Consider the following 21,477-nt stretch of genomic DNA (forward strand, 5'->3'; position numbering starts at 1 on the left):
GGGCCTCTTGAGGTGGCCCTTCATATCCAAAACACAGTATGCTGCTCCCACAATGCCCCTCGGTGGGACTGACACCACTGACACTGCAGGTTGGGTCAGGAGTGAACCTGACTTGTCCTTCCTTCAATATACTTAACTCTAGACCCATCACACTTACTTTCTTGGAACATACCATTTTCCCTTTCTCCACTTAGTCCCAGCATTCCTCAGGGTTCTTGTACAGCTTCTGGGTGCTCACCAGCACTTGGGTGGGGGTGGAGGTCAGAACACCTCTTATAAGCTGCTGAGTTTCCAGCTGTGTTCCCAACCCTAACAACTTATCCAGGGTTAACCATGTCCTTGTCAGCTGCCTACACAACAGCACCTGTTGGAGCACCTTCTTAGAGCCTGCATTCACTCTGCTCCCTTTTGCCTCAATGCTCCAGCTTGCCAGTCCAGTCTGTGACTGCTACAACATGAGGTGCTTGTACTTCACAAACACCCAGCCAGCCTATTTACACACTCAGCTTCCCTGAGTCACTGCAGGCATCTCCACTGCCTCCAGGAAGGGCTTCTCTTGAGGTCTATCATTCATTATTATGCTGCTGCTTCTCCCATGTCTAAATAGAATGTGAGCAGAGGGTTGGACTGTTTTGTTTTGTTCTGTTTTCTGTATTTCTGGTTTAGTACCTTAGAGCACAGACAGATGCTAAGATGCACTCTTTACTGGTGGTGGAGTGGGTAGAGGAGGTGGGGTGCTTCGTGGAAGGCAGCACCTCCAGATGAGTTCCTGGAAGGGGGCAGGGCACTGTGTGATTACAAATCATAGAGCAGTCAAGCAGAGACACAGTTTGTTGAGACACAATAGCTAACATTTAAAGGACGCATCTCCTGAGCCAAGATCACTTTAGATGGATTGTCACCTTGTAAAGACAGCCAGATAATGGAGAGTTTCATTTCATTTCAACAAGGAGAAACTGAGGGAGTATATAGTGGTCACACTGCTAACAAATAGCTGCAGACTCCACATTTAAATAATCTAATTTCACTGAGGAGAGGTACAACAGAGTCAAGTTATGTTGACCCAAGTTATGAAGACCTCATCTTGATGCCATTAGAGATTTTTGGAACTGAGAAGGAAGTGAAATTAAGAATTTAGGAATATTGGTTTGGTAGTAGTTTGGCTACATCAGTGTGTCCGTGTATGGGAAACTTTAAAAGGAAGCCTTGGAAAGCACTGATTTAAGTGTGTAATGATCAGCAAGCGGTCCTGCAAGGTGGTCACATCAGGTAAGGTAGTCTTTGTCATTAGGAGGAGACCAATCTGCTTCCTACTAGATGAGCTGCTCCAGAGTGTAGTCTCTCCATCATAGGGAACTGTTCTCATCTTGACCATAGTCTGTCCTGCATAGGAGGCCTTGTTGTCCCTTGTAGGCCCAGAAGAGCAGTCCCTGGTTTTGTTTTTGTTTTGTTTAGCAGAAGCAGTTTCTAAGTAACTTACATTTGTAATTTTTTCACTCTTAAACATGGTGGTAAACTATTTGTCCCAATTTGTTCCTGCTTTGGGTTGTTTTCATGAACTGTATTCCTGTAGCATAATAGCTAATTCAGTGCACATGCACAACAAAGCTTTTCATGAACATTGCCAGACTACCCCTAGAATGTGCCAGGGAGTCTTAACAGGCCTATTTCATTAATCCTCTGCTAGTACATAGATTCAGTACTAATTTGCTGGGTGAAAAAAATATATATATAGTATAGGAACTTACTCAGTATTTGATGAGTTAATTCAGTCAAGTTTTTTGGTTACACACACACACACACACACACACCATTACCAAGCTTTGAGAATTAGCTTTTTTGAAACTTCTAGTGAAACAAGACACCAAGAAAACCACAAAATTGAGCATGTTGAGATGTGTCAATACGGTCACATATTGTTAATGATTGGGCTACAGTCTGAGAAATGCCTCATTAGACAATGTTGTCATTGTGAGATGACACAGATGTACTTACAAGAACTAAGACAGCTACACCACTAGGCTATAATCTTACAGTTTTTTTTTTAATTTTCTAAACTAAATTTGTATTTATTTTGTGTCCATGTGGAAATCAGATTGTGGGAGTCAGTCCTCTCTTTCAACACATGCTTCCCAAGGAAAGCAGCCTCTTCAACCACTGAGCCTTCTTACAGGCCCCACTTTTGGTTTTGGAGACAGTTTCACCATGTTGCTCAAGATGGTCTGAAATTCAATATGCAGCCCAGGCTGACCTCAAAAACATGGCAATCCTCTGGCCCACATTCTGTGATTACAGGCACATACCAACCACGTCTTGCTTAGGAGGTATTTTGTTGTCATTGTTTGTCATTCATCTGTTTGTTTGTTTTGCTATCCTCCCTCACTGGGTCAAGGAAGCTTTTGTGGGATGTTAACATTAATTTATTTTATTTTATGTATATGAGTGCTTTGCTCCCATGCATGCCTGATCCCATGGAGGTCAGAAGACGGCATTGATTCCCCTGAAACTGGAGTTATGGGCAGCTGTAAGCTGCTATGTGGATTCTGCAAATCGAACCTGGTTTCTCTTCGAGAAAAAGTGCTCTTAACCTCTGAGCCATCTCTCCAGCTGCCAGCAGGTGGTTAAAGAGAAGTTCCTGTTCACTAACTTAAAATCACCTTTTCAAGGGCTTAGACTCAGATCTTTTGGTTCCATAAGGAAAGCAGATTTGTTTGGAGGCTGAGATTAAACAGCCGTGGTAGTGGAATGCTTTCATCCTCAAGGTCAACAGAACTGAGGCAAGCAGCCAAAATGTCAGCACTCTGGATCTCTTTAGCTGTTTGTGGGTGAAGGCTAGGTTATCTTGAAAGTTCCTTGCAGGTCTCAAAACTAAGGTTGACTTAGTGCAGGCTGTACAAGATGAGAAGTGAAGGAGGGGCCAGTGACTCACACCTAGATACGTTTCCATGCTGTTGGCTACCCTAAGAGTTAGGATAGCAGGTTTTCTTTTTAGTCTATCTTGGCTTGCTTGTTTGAATACTTGTTTTTTCTACAGGAGGTATGATGACATTTGGTCTTAGCAATGGGAATGTTCCTAGGTAGCTATCAATAAAGTGGTTAACCCTGGATAAGAGGTTAGAGTTGGGAACACAGCTGGAAACTCAGCAGCTTATAAGAGATGTTCTGACCTCCACCCCCACCCAAGTGCTGGTGAGCACCCAGAAGCTGTACAAGAATCCTGAGGAATGCTGGGACTAAGTGGAGAAAGGGAAAATGGTATGTTCCAAGAAAGTAAGTGTGATGGGTCTAGAGTTAAGTATATTGAAGGAAGGACAAGTCAGGTTCACTCCTGACCCAACCTGCAGTGTCAGTGGTGTCAGTCCCACCGAGGGGCATTGTGGGAGCAGCATACTGTGTTTTGGATATGAAGGGCTCACAGTCTGGGCCTCAGCTGGTGGTGCTGTTTGGGAGTTCTCAAAACTTTAGCAGGGAGGATCTGACTGGAAGAAGTAAGTCTCTCTCCGTGTGTGTGTGTGTGTGTGTGTGTGTGTGTGTGTGTGTGTGTGTGTGTGTGTGTGTCCATCCTTGGGGGAATCTTGACCCTGGCCCTTCCTGTCTCACTTTCTCTGCTACTGCCTGCCATGCATGAACACCTCCCCTCTGTCACACTCTCCTGTTGACATCATGTTCTGCCCAAGCATGTGAGCTCAAAAGACCATGGACTGAGCCTTCTGAGGCCCTGAGGCAGAAATGGGTCTTTCCTCTCTTGTTCTCTCTAGTGTTTTGTTTATATACTGGGACAGTGAATGTATGGCAGTGAGTTGGGGTCAACTGTAGAGAACTGCAGAGAGCTAAGTAGACGCTTTTTCTGAATTTGGCTGAATTTGGTTGGCAGTAAGAATAAGTGAAGAGTGTTTTGATTTTGCATTTTAAATGACATTAAGTAGGTTACACCTGCTTGGGCCTTGAAGGGCTATAGTGTGCTGTCCAATATGAAATTCACATGTGACTATTCAGGTATGACTAAGGTCTTTAAAAAGTAGTGTCATTGAGAAACTTGCATTTAATTATCTTAAAAACTGGCACAAAATCTTCTTGCCAAAAAAGTGGTATGTATGTTTGGAGCAATTAGGATATGTGAATTTCTTCCTTCTTTTCTTTTTTCTTCCAGACAGTATCTCATATAGCCCAGGCTAATCTTAAACTCATTATGAGGTTAGCTTTTGTGTCTCTGGCTTTCCAGAGACACAAGTGTTGGGATTACAAGTGTTCCCTATCACCCCAGACTCTGAATATATCTTTTGAACTGTAAGTTTAAAGAATTCTAAATATAGGACATATGTTCAAATTTTAACAGCCAAATTGAAATGAGACAGAAGTTTAAAATAACAAATTTTGAAGACTTAATACAAACAATCTTTAACTGCATGTTGAAGCTAAGTTCATGCCTACAATCTCAGCACTTAGAAGCCTAAGCAGTAACTGCTGAGTTTAAGGCTAGCCTGGGCTACACTGCAAGTAAGAGGCAAGCAAGTTCTACATAACAAGACCCTATCTCCAAAAAAAAAAAAAAAAAAAAGGAAAGAAAAAAAAAAAAAAACACCTCTGGCAGTAGTAATATTTTGAATCTATTAACAAAGACATTGGTCAGGTGGTGGTAGCATTCACCTTTAGTCCCAGCACTCAGGGGGCAGAAGCAGGAGGATCGCTGTGAGTCTGAGGCCAGCCTGGTTTACAAAACAAGTTCCAGGACATCTAGAACTGTTACACAGAGAAACCCTGTCTGGTAAATCCAAAAGCCCAATGGGAAAAAAAAGTCATAGTTGAGACATCTTTACTTTTTCTATTTGTGATATTTTCAATAATCTTATTTTTTAAACTTTTCCATTGTGTGTGTGTAAATTCCTGCATGTGGAGGTCAGAGGACAACAAGCAGGATTTGTGGGGATCAAACTCAGGTCATCAGGCTTGGCTGCATGTGCCCCTATTACCAAGATATCTCACTGGCCCTCAAAACTGTTAACAAATAAACATGCATGAACATGCTATCACACATCTGGAAACACCTATGTGGCTGACTTCACTTTCCTCTTGGATAAAGTACAGACAACTACTCTTACTTCAGGCACCTTAAAGACCTATGGCAGTGTTCTAATAAAGTAGTACTATCTAGTCAATAAGGGAGTGCTGGGAGACTATGGGGGAGGGGGGATATCTACATGACTGAACAATGAAGAGTTGTCAAAAATCACACTCAAAGGCAAACAAATAAACATTTTCTGGTTTTTCTCTGACATCAACTAACTGCCAGAGATAACTTTTACAACTTGAGTGTTAAAAACTTCAGTTCTGGGGCTGATGAGATGTCTCAGCGGGCTAAGGTGCCTGCCACCAAGCCTGAAGACTTGACTTTGGTCCCTGAGACCCACATAGTGGGAGGTGAGAAGGGATTCCTGCAAGCTTGCCCTGTGGCTTCCACATGTGTGCCACAGCATTCACATTCACACACACACACACACACACACACACACACACACACACACAGAGAGAGAGAGAGAGAGAGAGAGAGAGAGAGAGAGAGAGAGAGAGTGTGTGTAAATTAAAAACAAAACAAAAAAGCCTTCCATTCAAGGGAAAAGTATACAACTCTAAATTTAAAAACAAAATCCTAAATCAATTCCCTAATAAATAACTTATTTTCTGTATAGGTAAATTTTACTGTTAAATCTATACCTTCCTATTCTCCCATCTAAATTAAAGCCAGTGAAAGAAAAACCCTTTAACTGAAATGTTAAGAAACAGTCGTAATTATTTGATTGAATACACCATAGATAATAAAGTACCTCCTCTAAAATACCATTTAAATATTCCCAGTACCCTTAAGTATAAAAACAAACACCCACACAACTGGTCAGCTTTTACCACTCCACAAATAAGATGAAAGTAGCAACTAGTGAGAAACAAGGAATGCTTCACAGTCAGTAGAACTTATCCTGTCTTGACTTTGCAGTTCTCAGATTTTTGACATTTCTCTGACATTCAAAGCATAAAGCTGACATGTTATTAGAAATAAGTTGCGACATCGTAATTGCGTTTTGTGTAATGGCTACAAAGTTGATACATCGAAGTGCCCCTGATGTTTCCATCTCCCAACAGAGCATCAAAGATGGAGTCAGGACAGCTCCCTGGCAAAAAGAGGGCCGATGACTTCTAAAAGGCAGAACGTTTAGTGAGAGAAACCTGTCAAACACCCAGGACGAAACCAAGGAGTTCAAAAGAAACAATCATTTCCTTCCACACGGTGGGAAAATCCCGATGGCTCTCAGAAAACCTCGGGAAGTTTGGTTTGGCTGTTTGCATCTTGTTTTCCTACCAACATCAGTACCCGGCCTGGAGGACTTTTCCTCCCCCGGGAAACCGCGCGTCCTCCCGCACCCGGCTCCCGCACCGGCTGGACGCCTCCGGGCAAGCCGCGGGGTGGCTGTCCCGGGCGAGCTCCCGACTCCACAATGGAGCTCGCCCCCGCGCACGCCCACTCCAGGAGGGCCATTTCCCTTTTCCTGCCCAGATGCTGTCCGCCCTCTCCAGCGCGTCGCTCCCCGCTCCCCACCTGCGGCGCGCGACCCCGAGGAAGTGGCCGTGCGGGCCGAAAGGAGGACCCCCGGGGGCCCAGCCCCGGAGGACGCGCGGTGTCGGGGCGCAGAGGCTGTGCCGCCCTGCCTCGATTTCCCTCCCTTCCCCCTGCGGCGAGCGTCCTCGGCCCACACTCACCCTTTCACCACAAAGAAGGGGTCCTCCATGGACATGGCGCCCGGCCCGGCAGCCCGAGCCCTCCCTGAGGTCTCCCGCGGCCAGCGCCTCGGCCGAGTGACCCGGAGCAGCGGTGCGCGCAGACCTGGGTGCCCGACGGCCGCCGGTCCAGCACTCGGTCAGCGCCGTGGGCCGAATCCCACTCCAAGCCGGCCCCCACAGCAGCCTCCTCCCCCGGCACCTCCGGCGCCTGGCCCCGCCCCCAAGACATTCTCTGCGACCAATCAAGAATGCGTATCGCAGCTCCACTTCCGCACTCACGCTCACGTGACCCAGATCGCTCAGGCTCCTGGCCTAAGAGGGGCGGGGCTTGGGCTAGCGTCCCTGGGCCCGAGAGGCGGGCTCTGGGAGGTAGGAGAGGTCTTCTGCCTCCGCTGGGAGAAGCCTACAGGGGATTTTAGTAGTTGCTGAATCTGTCTGCTTAGACCTCTTACCTTTCCTCAACTTTTAAGACTTGCTTTTAACGCCATATGACTTCCGTGCCCATCACATCCACGACTTGCACCATAGGATTCTCAAATAACCTGATTATGATAAAGTCTTAAGTCATGTAGTGTCTACAGGCTCAATACTCCATACTCTTTGGGGGACGATCCTACTGTTTTTTGTGAGAGGCTTCAGTCTCTGTTGTACAGGGAGGGTCTCACGACCCAGACATCACAGAACCCCAGATCCTGGACACTTTCCCCAAAATGGACAGTATTTTCTTTTGAATTACATTCTGAAAATGAACTTCGCAGCAGAGAGTTGAAGGTCAAAGTAACCAGGCAGGGTAACTTCCTCTCGACTATGATTCCAAAACATCCAGAAAACATTTTATCTGGCACAGTTAGTAAACTGGAATATTCGACGCACTGTACAGATCTTTCATGGTTAAGTAGTGTGACCTTTCATTGCTGATAACCACCAATCACTTACGTGCGTTGGGCAGGGTTCTAAGTTACTTCACTATCTTCAGTAAGGTAATTACTGCTACTTAGTATCTGTATTTTATGAATGAGCTTTCTGAGATTCTGTGAGGTTAAGTGATTTGCCCAAAGTCTCTAGTCTCTTTGGCGCTTGCATCAAACAAATCTCTTTTGAACCTGTAGTCCCTCAATCAACTCCTCATCTTTAAGATGTAAACAAACCAGGCAGTAGTAGAACATACCTTTAATCCCACCACTCGGATCTCTATGAGTTCGAGGCCAGCCTCGTACTCAGAGCTAGTTCTAGGACAGCCAAGGCTACACAAAGAAACCCTGGCTGGAGGGAAGGGAGGATGTAAACAATATCTAGCTCTTGTGTAGGTATGTAAACTCTGAGGTCCCCAAAAAAGAGGAGGTACAGCCAGAGACACCTGGAGGAGGCTGTGGACCAGATGACAGCAAGAGAGAATGAAGGGAAAGGAGTGACTCAGATAGATGTTGCCCATGGAATACAAAACATAGTGCCATAATGGGAGAAGGGATGAGGAGAGAAGAGAGAAGAGAATGTCTAAGACTCCAAGCTTCACTGAACTGAAGGAGCACTGGACAGCAGATGTAGAGAAGAGGGGCTTCTGGGAGAGTTGCTGGCTTTGGATACCTGCATACTGAGATAGGTAGATTAAAATGCTCATGTGACAATGACAGGTAAGTGGAAGGGCAGATGAGCCCAGGGATTGCAAGTGATACTTGGAGCCTGATCCTTGAGTTTAAAACCTCAGCTCTGCTACTCTCAGCAGCTGTGTTTGAGCAAAGTTCCTAACTGTTCACTGTCCTTACTGTGAATGGACACCATAATAACGTCTTTCTCCTACATTATCTCAAGGCCTGAGTGGATCTGTGAAAGGCTTTGGGACAAAGCCTAGCACACCTGAGCTTTTTCTCTGTTCAAGGAGGGTTCAGAGATGAATACCCTAGCCTTCCAGGAGCTCTCAGGCTTGTGGGGAGGAGCATTCAGTTACAGATAATGAGAGAGGGCACAGGTAACCAGAGAAATACACTGGACAGATAACAGAGCCTAGATACCAGTGTATTTGTGGGTGTGTCGGGGCTGGGATGGGAGGTTCCTAAACAGTGACTAACAGCAGGAGGGGTCAGTGGTATAGACCAGAAGAGCAGCCTCCTGGAGCCAGAGCAAAGAGCATTACTGGGGTAGAAGTGTCAGTTCCATCAGGGAGACACAGCTGCACACAGTTGTTACCAGCAGCCTGAGTCACTCCCTTTGATGTTTGGGACCTCCACTCAGGTACAGATTGAATCTTAACTATACCTCAGAAAGATTTTGCAGGATGAACTGTAGTGAAATCAAGTTAATAAATGTACTAAATATTTAGAAATCAAGTTGTATAGGAAAAAAGCAAGCACAATCTTGAGACATGAATGTGAGCTCTTCCACAGTCAGTCAGTCACACTTGGATATCTATATGATTTTATGACTTTGAAAAGTTTGAACTTCTCTAAGGTTGCAATTTACAGGGTTTAAATATTAAGCAAAATCTAAAATTTAAAGTTTAAAAGTTAAGTACGGAACCTGCCACCAGCTCCCAAATAAACACACGGAGATTTATTCTTCCTTATGAATTCCCAGCCTTAGCTTGGCTTATTTCTAGCCAACTTTTCTTAACTTAAATTATCCCATCTATCTTTTGCCTCTGGGCTTTTACCTTTTTCTATTCTACATACCTCTTTTTTCTTCTTACTCCATGGCTGGTTGTATGGCTGGGAAGCTGGCCCCTGGCATCCTCCTCTCCTCCTTTTCTTTTCCTCTCTCCTCTTGTTCTTCTATTTATTCTCTCTGCCTGACAGCCTTGCCTATCCTTTCTCCTGCCTTGCTATTGGTTTATTAGAACAATCAGGTGTGTTTTAGACAGGCAAAATAACATAGCTTTACTGAGTTAAAAAAATGCAACATAAAAGAATGCAACACATCTTTGCATCATTAAACAAATATTCCACAGCATGAATGAATGTAACACATCTTTAACTGATATTCCACAACAGACTACCACATATTCATTGTGCTATGTGTATGTTCAAGTACACACACACATGAAAATAAATGAAAATTTTAAACAAACAAAATTAAAATTAACAGACTAGTTTATTTTCTGTTTTTAACATCTGTATTGAGCCAGGTGTTGGTGGCGCACGCCTTTAATCCCAGCACTAGGGAGGCAGAGGCAGGTGGATCTCTGTGAGTTCGAGACCAGCCTGGTCTACACGAGCTAGTTCCAGGACAGCCTCCAAAAGCCACAGAGAAACCCTGTCTCGAAAAACAAACAAACAAACAACAACAAAAAAAAAAACCATCTGTATTGAGATGTGTTTAAGAAAACACACATCATCTTTGTAGGCGATTCTTTTGTCCTTTGTGTTGAAGTTCTTCTTTGATTCTGTCAACAGGAAAGGCAAACTAGGTCTCAGGATAGGGAGGGTCTTTTTCTAATGATCCATGAATTTCCTTTGTATTTCTGCCATGCCTCAGAAAAAACAGGCAGCAGGAGCTAAGGCTGCAGATACACAGGATTAGCTGGTTAGGAGTGCTGAGTACTGTGTATTCTGTCCTGTAATCCTAGGAACTGAATGAAATGGTTGGGTCAGACTGACTACAGTGGTTTGAATGAGAATGGCCCCCCATAGGCTGATACATTTGAAGGCTTGTTCTCCAGTTGATGCAACTGTTTGGGAAGGATTAAGAGGTGTGGCCTAGTTGGAGGAAATGTGTGGACTTTGAATTTTAAAGCCCACACTATTTCCAGTTCTCTCTGTCTCTCTCTGTGTCTGTCTGTCTGTCTGTCTGTCTGTCTGTCTCTCTGTGTCTCTCTGTATCTCTCTCTCTCCCTGTTGTCTCAACACGTAAGTACTCAGCTACTACTCTAGCGCCACGCTTATATGCCTGCTGCTGTGTCCCCACCATGATCATGGAACTGTGAGCCCCAAATTAAATGCCCTCTTTTATAAGTTGCCTTGGTCATGGTGTCTCTTCATAGCAATAGAAAAGTAACTGAGACACTGGCATTGAGACAAATGTTGCCGAGGCTAGAAAGTCACGGTCCAGAAGATGGATGAGAAGATCATGAGCCAGTGTGGAAATGAAGACATAGAAGGGGGATGCATTTGAGAAGAGGTATGGAGACCACAGAAATAGACATGGTTGGTTCCTGATGTGGAGAAGGTGGTTAAAAAAGAGAGAGAGAGAGGATGAAGAGGCCAGGGAGAAAGCTTGCAGGGTTTGGGGCTGTCAGTGAGTGGTTGGTAGTTAGTTGCATCCCCAAGAAAGACACTCCTACTATTTGGGAAAATGAGGCAATCAGTGGAAGCAGGCAGGGGACAAAGGGGGTATTATGTAAATGTCATTACCATATCAAGGGCTATCATAGACCCCTGTTATCCAGCTTATGGATTTAATTGAGCTATAAAGACATAAGAGCTTTACAAGTAGGAACAGAGGACAGAGGACAGATGCTTAAGGAAGCTTAGTAATTAGGGTCTGAAAACAGTACCGATAATGGAAAGAGTGGAGAACTGAGAGCATTGTGTACGGGGGGGGGGGGGGGAGGTCCGCTCTCTCCTTCACCCTCTCTCAAACTAGAACTCGGCCTCCACTATCCAAGGAAAGGGAAGTTTTAGCCAAATGTGAGAATCAGAGGAAGTTATTTCTTTGTTTTCTGTGTTTTTGTACCCCCCACCCCCATTTAGCAGGTCCCAGATCTTGGGTGAGAACAATAGCTTAGGGACAATGCTCAGCAACAGGCACCTCCTTCTGCACTCCCACTCCCACCCCCACCCTTTCCAAAAGAGTGAAGATTTTACTCCTACAGAGTAAAAGACCCAGAGGGTAGGTGGATGCTTTGGGGTAGAGTGGCAAACTTTCTGGGTTGCTAGAAACACTCTGTATTTGGACAAGATGTGAGGTACAGGGTGCATGTTTTTCTCAGAATTCACCCAACCATGGCACTGTAAGTCAGTCTGTTCTGGTTGCTGAGAGAGGCTTAACATGCCAACTCCATTTTCTATGGAGCCCTTGAGAAAGTTGTCCAGGGAAACTCTAGTCCCTGAGTAGGTCTCCAAATTAGGAGAGTGAATGGTGGGGAGAGCTCACTGGGTCCCACAAGATAGGGTGTGTAGAAATAAAGATATGACAATGCAAACAGTAGGGCAGGCACAGGTGTCGGTGCCACAGAGCTGTGGGGATGAAGATAAGAGGAGATCACATCATAGCTCATAACCACCAAGAATACCAGCATTGAGATTTAAACATAGGTCCAGAGGTCAGCATAGCTAAGTAGTCATCTTCAAAGTGTAGTCTTGCCCACCCCTGACCCCGTCATTGTCTCAGCTCAACCTTTCCTACAAGGTGGTCTGATAAGTTGTCAGACCGTATGAAATCTCTTTCCTGGAAACATCATCCTCTGGCTGGCACCAGGTTTCGGCCTTCTCCTTCTCTCAGCATGAAATTCCAGGGGAAATTCCTGTTTCTTGGGATATCGTTGTTTCCATAGCCTGAGAGCTAAAGGGAGGGATGAAAATGTCTCTTTTAAAATATCCCCATTCCTGTGAAAGGGAAATAATAACATTCAGCCCTCTCCCTTATAAGTTGTTGAAAATATCTAATATGTGCATATACATGAATGTATTTTACAAAGTATGAAATACTGGAGACCATCCAAACTCATTTTTAATGTTACTTTTTAATCGTGGTAAAAATACTTAAACATAAAATCTATCATCTTGAATGTGTGTATGGATGTTTGAGTGTACTCAATGGTCCAAGAGTATACATGTGTACAAGTGCACATAGAGGTCAATTGACAACCTTGTGTCGCTCCTCAGGTATTGTCCACCTGTTTCCTGAGACTGGGTCTCTCACCAGCCTGGGCCTTGCCAATTAGACTAGGCCAGCCAGGCTTCAAGCTCCAGGGATCTATCTGCTTCTGCCTCCTCCACACTGGGATCATAAGCACATGCCACCACATCTAGTCTTTCACATGTATTCTAGGGTTCAAACCTGGTGGCCCTCATGTTTGCACGGTAAGTGCTTAACCAACTAAGGCAACTCTCTAGCTTCCCACAGGCATTTTGAAGCGTAGAGTGGTACAATCCCATCTCTAAAAATACTATGCTCTTGTACCCATGAAATGATTCCCCATTGTTCCCTGCCCCAATCTCTGACATCAACCACCCTATTTCCTGTGTCTTTGAATTGACTGCTCTAGGCACCTCTGATGAGTGGACTCAGGATCTGTCTTTCAGTGATTTTCTGTTGTAGGTGGACTTTCTCTGTCCTGCCAGGCAGCTCCCCTATTACCACACAGAGACTTATTATTACCTATAAATGCTCAACTGATTAGGCTTGTTACTAACTAGCTCTTACAATTTAAATTAACCCATTTGTTTTTTTATTTATGTTCAACCACGTGTTCAGTACCTTTTACAGCATAGCAAGTTCATCTCCTGCTTCCTCTGAGTCTGGCTGGTGACTCTGCCCTTCTTCCCAGTGTTCTCTCAGTCTGACTCTCCCACCTAACCTCTTCCTGCCTAGCTATTGGTCAGTTGACTCTTCATTAAACCAATGAAAGCAATACATGTTCACAGTGCACAAGAGGATTATTCCACAGCACTCTATTCCTCCAGGCATACTCTCTCCAGGGTTCACTCATGTTGTAGTGAATTTCAGAGTTCCACTATCAAAGCTGATAATGTTCTACTGCTATTTGCTGCCTTTCATTTGTCCAATCACCCATCATGGGACAAGTGGATTGCTTTCAAGTTTTGGTGTTTGTGAATGATGATGCTTTGAGTGCAAATGTATAGACACCCTACATTTAGCTATTTTGAACATATGCAGTAATTAAATGTTGAATTGCTGGATTATATGGTAAGTCTCCTTTTTTAACTTTTGGAGGGACTATTTTCATAGTGGCTATATCATTTCTCACTTCCACTAGTAGTTCACAAGGGTTCTAGTTTCTCCACATCCTTGTGAGCACTTGTTATTTTCTGATCTGTTTAAGTAGCACCTAGCCTACTGGGTGTGAGGTGGTATCTCATGGTTGTGATTTTCGTTTCCCTAATGATTAATGGCATTGAGAATCTTTTCATGTGTTCAGGAACCATTTGTATTGAAAGACCCCGAAGAGGCACTTTCGTAGAGGGAGACCCACACACCCAGGAATCAGCGAGGCCACGAACTGGATGCAAGAAAACAAGAGGCTTTATTGGAGACGCAGGTACCTGGGGCGACTTAGCTTCTGTGTGGCTAAGCGCGCCCGCCCCAAGGGAAAGGCGTCCTTATATAGGGAAAAAGGCGCAAGCTAGGAGCAGGGATTCTATTTGATGGTTCAAATGAGGCACAGAGCCATTCCAGATCAGCATATTCTCAAGGTCTGGTGTCTGGTACAACAGACTTGATTCCTCCCTCCGCGCCCAGGTGGCTGACCTTGGGGGCGGAGACCTTGGGACGGAGCGGTCCGGCGGGGGCCGGGGCCGGCCTTGCGCGGCGGCGGGGAAGTGCCGGCAGCTGTGGGTATCAAGGGTCAGGGGGTGCAGGAGAGGATGTATTCGCCAGCTGCATGCGGGAAAACTTAAAAGAGAAAGCTAAGGGCGGGGGTCTTTCATTCCCCCATTTCTCTTGTAACTGAATGGAATCTTTCATTCAGAGGTCTCTGGTTAAGTCTTTCTCTAAGCTTGGCCATGCTGTCTCTAACTATTAAAAATAATAAATCTAACCCTCGTCTGTTCTGCAGGACTACCTCAGAGAGTGATGTTAAGGATTTCTCAAGTGCGCTTATTGACTCTTCTAGGGCCTGGATATCGGTATGCATGGCTTGCTGTAGAAGTTTGAAATGACTAGTTTCCTGTAAGGCAACCGTACCAGTTCCTATGCCAGCTGCTATACCTCCCATAGTTATTCCCCCGAATAATAGGGCCACAGTTAAGGACATTGGCTCCCTCTGATGTCGGGTTGACTTCTCTAGTACCCTATAAACATATTCAGGTTGGTGATACGTGACTCTGGGCCAAAGTTCTGTCAATATACGAAAGTCAATGGTGGTGTTGAGAACAGTGGTAGAGACGCAGGGGGTCAAACCAGTACTGCCTATGCATAGCCCCTTTCCTGAGACCTCAGACAATGTGAGCTTGTGCTGCATGGCAGTTTTACAACTGGTAGGCGCTGAGGTCTGGTGACGCCGGACCCAGACAGTGTCCCCGATCTGGTAGGAATGGGGAATGGTAGGATGGTCCCTCTGGGTCTTTATAAGTTTTTTTTTTTTTTTTTTTAAAAGATGTGAGCCCATATGGCCTAGGGGTATGCTAGGGGGAGTAGGAGGGCCCAGTCCCCATCAGGGAGTGATAGGTACTGGCATCCCCTCGCAAGGAAGTTCCCTTTGACTTAGCATTTCAACCAGGGAGAATGGACGGCGAAATTCTTTTCCAAACTGCTTCCTGCTGACTTTGGGACGAAGTTAGGGACCCCAGAAGGTTGAAATGCTAGTCAAAAGCAAAAAGGAATTTAGGCAACGGGGAATCCATCAGGGGCTTCTGGTTAGCAGACACTGTTGCAGAGATAGGGGGTGTCCATATCAGCAGACTAGTTCACATCCATAGCAAGTCTAGGGTTCGCAGTCTACTTAGAACAGTCTGAAGTCAGCAACTGGTACTCAGATGTCTGTCAGAAGCAGAAACCTGTTTAAGACATATTTAAACTAGGAACAGAGGTTAAAACTTATTTATAGAAGCCCACAGTGCAGAAAAAGCAGATATCTGGATATCTGTTCAAACAGCAAGAACACATTTATAACTTTGAGTCCTAGCAAAAACTACAGATTTGGGCTATAAGCATGTACATTTTTCTTCTGTCCAGAGAGCTAGGTATGGATTGGACAGAGGTGCCTTTGGCCTGATGAAAAGCCCTTTAAGTTTGTACTTAGATGACAACCAAAATAAACTTAAAAACCTTGAGCTTGTGCCTGAACAGTAGATAGTCATTATTTTATCAGCTAACATACTGACTAGTCTATAGTGGATCTGACTGTCTGATGCTGTCAAGCTGACAACCAGTAATATTTCAGAGATCTGAGAAGGGTATATTTTATCCGAATCTATTAAAAATTGACAGAAGCCAGTTAGAAGTAGGTCCATATACAGTTAGCCAAACCCAAGTTTCTCCATTACCGTTGGAGGCAGCTGTCTCAAAGAACAACAATCTTCGCCAGGCCTATCTGTGAGAGGTTTTATTTTCTCTCTGTGGAAGAGGGACATGGAAAAGACTGACCTTGTTTTGTCTAGGCAAAGGGGTACAATCAATTTTCCAGCGTCCAGCAGCTTTGTCCACAGTCTCGGCCAGGTTCTGGCAGGCAGGTTTCATATCTGAGCATCTGCTCATTGGTCCAGGTGCAGGAACTGAGGTGCCTGTAATCTTCGGGTCATTGTCAGGATCTGGCAGTCTGTCTGACATTATAAACTTTAAAGATAACAATTTAAATGCCATATTCTGAAGATCTCTGAAGCATTAGAGGTCTGTTTGTCTGTTTTAATTACTTGCCTTAAGCACACATTAAGTATACAGGTGGCTAGGTAAGGTCTTATTTCTGTAAATAATTTTTAGTCTGACTGTAACTGGTTTTAACTTAGTAAGATGTTTGAAACAGCACAGCTGAACTTAAAACTGCATAGAGCTACCTTATATTCCTTAAACAGTAGCTTAACTTCTTTCTTAGGCAGGGTTTTTCTGTGACTTTGGAGCCTGTCCTGGAATTCGATCTGCCGGACCTGGCAGACCTTGAACTCATAAAGATCTATCTGCCTCTTATTCCCGAGTGGTGGGATTAAAGGCATGTGTCACCAATGTTCTAAACTTAAGGCGTGTGTTACCAACATCCTGAGCTTAAAGGTGTGTGTTATCAACATCCTAAATTTATTTCTAAAATATAAACTGTAATACCTTATAATAGATCAGCATCTTTCATAAAACAAAAACTTTACATTGTCAGGCTTTGCTCAAAAATAATTTTAAATTGAAGCTCTTTAAGTACAAACATTAATAAAAACAAACATAAAAAAAACTGGTTTTAAAAAGAAATTTAAATTCCCTTAAGGTCTTTCTGTAATATATAGAAGCATTAACATTGTAAATCTCAATTGAAAAACTTGTTTCTAAGATGGTACCTCTAATTTCCATGCGGTCATCTTTAGTCAAGATGGCGGTTTAAGTATTCTTTTTTTAATTTTAGCAAAATGGCGACCAGTCAAGTCATATGAACATTTTAAAACAAGTATATATAAAACAGAATTAGCTTAATATGGTTAAAATTTTAGACATGAGAAACCATAGCACAGTTTACATTTTTCTCTGACTTATAATAACCTTTTTTCTGACTTTTAACAACTTTCCTCTGACCTTTTACAACTTGCTTTGACCCTCCATAACTTTCTGTAACAATCTTCTCTGCTATGACTTGCTTGCTTTAATTTTCTATAACCTTTTAGTTCATTTCTCTGACTCTCTTAGACATTCTTAGACAAGTTTTCTTTTTTTTTTCTTTCCCTCTTTATTATTTAAGTCTCCTACATTTTTTTTTTTCTCAGTTAACATCAAAATTTTATCAAAGTCCTTTTTACAGTTCTTAATAACTTTAAGGCCGTTTAGATGTCCGGATCAGGCCAGATAAGTTTATACGCTCGAGCTGAGGAACAAAGAGTAATTCATTTGCGTTTATGCACATCAATTATAAAACAAAGGCCAAACAACACAGAACACAGAACAGGTTTTCGCAGCGCAGTTTTCAAAGTACAAATCCCTCACATTGAGGGCTTCCCAAGTTCAAAATACAAATCTCTCACACAGAGGGCTTCAAACGCTACCAGGACGTCTCCTGGAGCCGCGGTCGGGAGTTCGGACCCGTCAGTCCCTCCTCGGATCCGCCTACAAATGTACACAGCTGTATACTACAAACGCAATTCACAAGACAGACTCAGACCAGACAAGACAAAACAGCGGATCCGCACAACACTTACCTCCCAGACGTGGGTCGGTGGTCCCTGGGCGGGTCTCAATCCCGGACGAGCCCCCAAATGAAAGACCCCGAAGAGGCACTTTCGTAGAGGGAGACCCACACACCCAGGAATCAGCGAGGCCACGAACTGGATGCAAAAAACAAGAGGCTTTATTGGAGACGCAGGTACCTGGGGCGACTTAGCTTCTGTGTGGCTAAGCGCGCCCGCCCCAAGGGAAAGGCGTCCTTATATAGGGAAAAAGGCGCAAGCTAGGAGCAGGGATTCTATTTGATGGTTCAAATGAGGCACAGAGCCATTCCAGATCAGCATATTCTCAAGGTCTGGTGTCTGGTACAACAGACTTGATTCCTCCCTCCGCGCCCAGGTGGCTGACCTTGGGGGCGGAGACCTTGGGACGGAGCGGTCCGGCGGGGGCCGGGGCCGGCCTTGCGCGGCGGCGGGGAAGTGCCGGCAGCTGTGGGTATCAAGGGTCAGGGGGTGCAGGAGAGGATGTATTCACCAGCTGCATGCGGGAAAACTTAAAAGAGAAAGCTAAGGGCGGGGGTCTTTCAGTATAATTTTTTTTGGCATGTTCAAGTCCTTGGGCTGTTTTTAACTGGGCTCTTTATTCTGAGTTCATGCTAAGTCTTTTGTGAAAGAAGATAAATAAAAGGGTACTATGGGTATACAGCGTTAGACTTTATCATTATTGCAACCTCTTTTTTATGTTCATGTCTGTCTGAGTTAATGTGCACCATTTGTATGCAGGAGCCCTTGTCGGTCAGATAAGGGAGTTGGATCCCCTGAAATTGGATTTATAGGGAATTGTGAGCTGCCATGTAAGTACTGGGACTGAACACAGGTCCTCTTAAGCATTCTTAACCTCTGAGCCATCTCTCCAGCCTGCATTCCAACTAACAACTATGAAGGCCATGTACATTCTCTGGGTCATTCCAGGATATATTTCACTCACATTAAATTCCATTGATCTGGCTGTAACATCAGGAATATGCACACGAATGAACACTTTGGTTGTGTTTTCTTTCCATTCTTTGATTATCATCAATATGTCTGCTTTTGCCTTCTACATTCGGGCTTAAAATAAATAAGGATCTCCGGGCAGTGGTGGCACAAGCCTTTAATCCCATCACTCGGGAGGCAGAGGCAGGTGGATCTCTGTGAGTTTAAGGCCAGACTGGTCTACAGAGTGAGTTCCAGAACAGCCAGAGCTGTTACACAGAGAAATCCTGTCTCAAAAAACCAAATAAATTAATAATACCGATGTTAGTCACTTCATATATTAAATGCTAAAAAGTGGTGGGTAATTTATGGAATGTTCACTTGATGGTCATTAGAAATGTTTAAAAGTATGTCATGACAAGGAAATGCCTTTAATTAAAAAAAAAAAATAAGCCAAGGAATCACAAGTGAATAAGGAACCCCTGAAGATAGCAGTTTTAAATAAGTTTTACAATAAGACAAGTTATTAACCAGTTTGATACCCAGAATCCACATAAAGATGAAAAGAGAACTGACCCACAAGGTTGTCCTCTGACCTCCACACATTCACCATGGTAAGGGCACCCACACCCATATCATGATCAGAAACACAATAATAATAAGTTCAATTTTTAAATTGTGTGAAGAAAACAAATCTTAGTTTTGATTGAACCTTAAGGAGCAATAAAGTTATACCATTAAACATGTGTATCAATCCTGGGAAATATAAATTTGAAAAAGAACTTACAAAAGGAATTAGAACATGAAAGGGGAACTCCTTAGAAAATCGGAAAGAAAAAAAAATAGAGAAGAATGTTGGAGGGGAATGTTTTAGTTACTGTTCTATTGCTGTGAAGAGACACCATGATCACAACTCTTAAAGGAAAGCATTTCATTGGAGTTGACTTTGTGTTCCAGAGGTTTAGTTCCATTACTGTCGTGGTGGGAATAGTGACAGCATACAAGCAGACATAATGCTGTAGAGGTAGCTGAGAGTTTTACATATGAATGAGCAGGCAGCAGGAAGACAGGGTGACACTGGGCCTGACTTGAGCATCTAAAACCTCAAAGTCCACCCCCAGGGACACACTTCCTCTGTAGGCCACACCTACTCCAACAAGGCCACACATCCTAATCCTTTCAAATAGTGTCACTCCCTAATGAGCCTATGGGGCCATTTTCATTCAAACCACCACAGAGGGTGTCTTAGTTTGGGTTTTTATTTTTATGAAAAGACACCATGACCATGGCAACTCTTATAAAGGAAAACATTTAATTGGGTAGCTTACAGTTCAGAGGTCCAGTACATTATCATCACATCATATAGTTGGATTTTCTTTGGACAGCCATCTCCCAAATAATGACATGGAAACCTCTTATTAATTATGAAAATATGGCCGTAGTTTATAATGAGAGCCGATCCGTAGTCTGTAAGGTTAAGATATCTTTATCAGATAAACACCAGCCAAACACAAGCAGAGCGTGCCAGGGACAGCAAGGCAGGCAGGCCAGAGAGAAGGGGCTCCCATGTGCCTTGTACCCCCTTAAAAACCTATGCATCATCCTGACCTCACCTTGACCATGCCCTGACAGGCGTGGTCAGGCACACCCGTAGCCAGCCCTTAGGAGGCATGGTTACAGTGTCTCCCTACATTAGTTTAGGCTTGTTCCGACTGTCATAACTTAAATTAACCTGTTTATATTAATCTACGTTCTGCCACATGGCTTGTTGCCTGTCCTCCATACTGTATGTATGACTTGCTCCACATCTCATTTATGAATCTCATGTGCTTCAGATTCTTCCCAGAGATCCCCCCCCCTCTCTCAGTCCTGCCTATCCTCTCCTGCCTAGCTATTGGCCATTCAGCTCTTTATTAAACCAATGTGGTAGAGACACATCTTCACAGTGTACAAAAAGATTATCCCACAACAGTGGGGCATAGTGGCATGCAGGCAGACATGGTGCTGGAGAGGTATCTAAGAGCTGTACATCTTGTGCAGGCAATAGGAAGTAAATTGAGACATTGGGTGAGGCTTGAGCATATATGAGACCTCAAAGCCAGCCTCCACAGTGACACACTTCCTTCAACAAGACCACACCCACTCCAGCAAAGCCACACCTCCTAATTGTGCCACTCCATTTGGGGCCCATTTTCTTCCAAACCACCATAGAGGATAAAGGGAAATATCAGGACATAAGTGTTCTGACAGGAGAAATGGGAAAAGGAGTTGGGGAGGGTCTCGAGGGAATGGGAGGGAGGTAAACACAGAAGAAGGCAGGAGGGAAGCAAAATAACAATAAGGATATCTGAAAAGTCTTTACCCCTCATCAAGAAAACTTCTCTTTGCTTTGTTTGTTCATTTTGTTTTTGTTTTTAGAGACAGGGTTTCTCTTGTGTAACAGCCCTGGCTGTCCTGGAACTCACTTTGTAGACCAGGCTGGTTTTAAACTCACAGAGATGGTCCTTCTTCTGCCTCCTGAGTGCTGGGAATAAAGATATATGCCACCACAAACCACCTGAAAACTTCTCTTTGCAATAAATGGAGACCATTACAGAAAAGCACAACCAACCAAAATGTAGAATCATTGAGCCAAGTCCCAATAGATATACCTACAAAACACAGCCACACCCAATGCTCAGAGAACATTGGAGAAGAGAGCACAGGAAGATCGTAAGGGTCAGATGATTAGGAAGTTGATTATGGCATTGTGTCTCCCAGGAATATC

The 21,477-nt window shown here is 44.0% G+C and overlaps 1 protein-coding gene across 2 annotated transcripts in view; it reads right to left on the bottom strand.

Moving 5' to 3' along the window:
* Nucleotides 1–6,954, bottom strand: part of Stx6 (syntaxin 6) — a 44,311-nt gene extending 37,357 nt beyond the window's left edge. The window contains exon 1 of one of the 2 annotated variants that reach the window (XM_027417345.2): nt 6,751–6,954. In XM_027417345.2, coding sequence (XP_027273146.1) covers nt 6,751–6,785 — 35 coding nt within the window. In that variant the 5' untranslated portion in view covers nt 6,786–6,954. The remainder of the gene's footprint in view (nt 1–6,750) is intronic. The other variant, XM_035445057.1, reaches the window with a different exon arrangement.
* Nucleotides 6,955–21,477: the final 14,523 nt, after the last annotated feature.

This window comes from Cricetulus griseus, chromosome 5 (genome assembly GCF_003668045.3).
Source record: "Cricetulus griseus strain 17A/GY chromosome 5, alternate assembly CriGri-PICRH-1.0, whole genome shotgun sequence".
NCBI classification, from domain to species: Eukaryota; Metazoa; Chordata; class Mammalia; order Rodentia; family Cricetidae; genus Cricetulus; species Cricetulus griseus.